This window comes from Corvus kubaryi, unplaced genomic scaffold, assembly GCF_017639235.1.
Source record: "Corvus kubaryi isolate FWS band 111438036 unplaced genomic scaffold, C.kubaryi_AGA036_p1.0 37391, whole genome shotgun sequence".
Classification (NCBI taxonomy): domain Eukaryota; kingdom Metazoa; phylum Chordata; class Aves; order Passeriformes; family Corvidae; genus Corvus; species Corvus kubaryi.
In genome coordinates this window covers 11,569,225-11,571,712 of record NW_024581130.1, presented here as the reverse complement: position 1 = coordinate 11,571,712, position 2,488 = coordinate 11,569,225, and the positions used below count along the sequence as shown (strand labels likewise).

The 2,488-nt window shown below is 58.4% G+C and overlaps 1 protein-coding gene across 2 annotated transcripts in view; it reads right to left on the bottom strand.

The window, feature by feature from the left end:
* The window catches only part of EVA1C (eva-1 homolog C), a 32,739-nt gene extending 31,443 nt beyond the window's left edge, over positions 1-1,296 (bottom strand). The window contains exon 1 of one of the 2 annotated variants that reach the window (XM_042038021.1): positions 923-1,296. In XM_042038021.1, the coding sequence (XP_041893955.1) occupies positions 923-1,049 (127 nt within the window). In that variant the 5' untranslated portion in view covers positions 1,050-1,296. The remainder of the gene's footprint in view (positions 1-922) is intronic. The other variant, XM_042038020.1, reaches the window with a different exon arrangement.
* Positions 1,297-2,488: the final 1,192 nt, after the last annotated feature.

Genomic DNA, 2,488 nt, shown 5'->3' with positions numbered 1-2,488 from the left:
TTTTGGCTATTAATTATATATTAACTTTGTTGCAGTGCACTCAACTGGCTTTTGGGAAGTTCTGCTCTGTTCAATACGGGTAAGGTTTGCTTTCTGCCCTAGAGGCAGTTCCTTAAGCTTAAGGAATATGCTGTGTTCGCTGTGATAATGTAGGAAGGAGAGAAGCAGCTCTTCTAAATAACTTTCTAACAGCAGTGGGATGCCCTGGAGCAGTAGAAAAGGTACAAGAGTGCAGTTTTCACAAACAAAGAACAGAGATTGCTTCCTCATCTTGATGGAAACAAGGATATTTTCCCAGTTCCTCCAGTCACTTCACTTTGCACTGACGCAGCACCCTCCCAAGGATCACGTCTGTGATTTCTGGTGCCTGTGCTCCCTGCGAAGGGACTCCCCTCACACCGGTGCTACGAGGCTTCCCTCCTAGCAGAGGGAAGTGCAGCACTTGTTCGCTCCCTCAGGGCCCGACTCCAAGTCTCCAGGAGAAAGTGGGAACCTTTCCAGGGACTTCCACGCACTTTTGGTCAGGCCCTGGCCGATCCACCCACAGCGTTCCCACCGCGCAGCGACAGCTCAGCTTCTCGTGTCCCTTCCCACCTGGCCCCTCTGGAAAGCCTTAAACCTCTCCTCCTCCCTGCCTTCTTCAGGGCTCATCCGACCTGCGCTCCCCGAGGTGCAGGCCCGGGACACGGCCCCGCAGAGGGGATACGGAACACGGAGCGCTCCGGGGAATACGCGGCTCCGTGCGGCGCTCCGGCCGGGAGCCCGCGGCCCCTGCCCTGGATGTGGCGGGTCCCCGCGGGGCATCGCGGGGAGCTGGCAGCCCCCGCCAGACCCTGCCCGCGGCGTGCCCGCCTCCGCCCGGCCCCTCGGAGCCCCGCAGCCCCCGCAGCCCGGAGCCCGTCACGCGGTGCCCGCCCCGTACCTGAGAAGTCGGCGAGCGCCGCGACCTCCGCTCCGCACACAAGGACCACGCAGGACAGGAGGCGGAGGAGCCGCCCGGGCTCTACCTGTGCGCGGCGTGGGTGCTGCCCCGCATCCCCGTCCCTCATGGTGCGGGAGAGGGCGGCTCGGGGCGGGGGGGCAGCCCCGCCGCTTCACATGGTGCAGCCGCTCCCGGCTGGCGGTGCGGCCCCCCCGGGCCGCCGGGCGCCCTCGGGGCTGCCCTTGCCCCGCGCGGGAGAAGAAGGAGGAGGAGGAGAAGGGGGAGAAGGAGGGCGAGGGCGGAGCAGCCCTGCCAGCGGCCGCGGCGGGAGCGGGTCCAGCCGGCGCGGGCACTTGGGACGCGGGGGCGGCGGGGAAGGGACGGGAAGGGACGCGGGCTCCCGGCGGCGCCGTGCCGGGCACTGCCCTCGGCGCACATCGTGCGGCCGGGCTGACTCAGACCCGGCTGCACGTCGCCCGCCCTCCCCGGCTCTCCCCACCCCTCTCCGGGCAGTTCGTGCCTCCCTCCTGGTCAAGAGGCTCGATTTCACCGTCTCCCCCCTCATTCTTGCTTGGCAATGGTTGGAGGACTGTCACGGACTTAACACACACACCGCGACTCATGTGGCCACATTTCCCCGCTTGTGTTTTTCCCCAGACAGGTGCAAGGTGCTCCCCATCACTCCCTGTCCCCCGCAGCCCAACTTCCCTGCTTTCCCTACTGCAGACGTCGTCGCCCCTCCTGCCGGACCCTTGTGCCGTTCCTGCCCTTACACCTCGGCTCACGGGTCTCTGAGGGAACCCAGGTGGGAGTTGCGCCGGGCAGGATCTCTGGATGAGGGATTTCAGTGGGCAAACAGCACTGACTCTTCCATGTTGCAAAAGGACTCTCTCTGTTTCCTCACTCTGATGGTGTGTGACACCATCTTACTGCAGCCCCGCAGTTTTACGACTCTACTTCAGCATGCCTTGAGTTTGAAGTGTGTAGGCTTAGCTTAAAGTTTTCACTGCAAAGTGAGGAAACATCTTGAAGTTACTTTGAGAGAGTTCAAGTTGTTCCCTGAAATCTTTTGTGATATGGAAAAGTGAACCAGTGAGAAGTTCAAACAAATTGTCATTGCAACCTGCTAAACTACCTTCAAATATAATTTGGTGCTTCTTTTACGATATGAGAGACTCAAGGGAATATATCAGGACACTCATTTCCCAGTTCCTATAAGAGCTCTCCCCAGGAAAGAGAGCTTAGAACTAACACCAAAAATGGGGCATGAAAGCATCTTTTTTTCCTGGGGCTGTGCTGGGGTATAAAATGGGTAAACATAAATATCCAGCTGTTTACATCCTGCCATGCATGTTCATACTGATCTTTCTCCGGAAGAAAATCCTCACGAGTGAGTAGGTGAAAGATGATGGAACCAAACTAATTGTGTTAGATCTATTCATCTCCTGTTCCAACTGAAGTTGGAATGCATCCAGATTTGAATTTCCAAACTTTGGCACCCCTTTTCAGAGGTTACACTGGACTTTGACCAGCTTGGTCTTCACGTTTGAATCTGAATCCACTTTT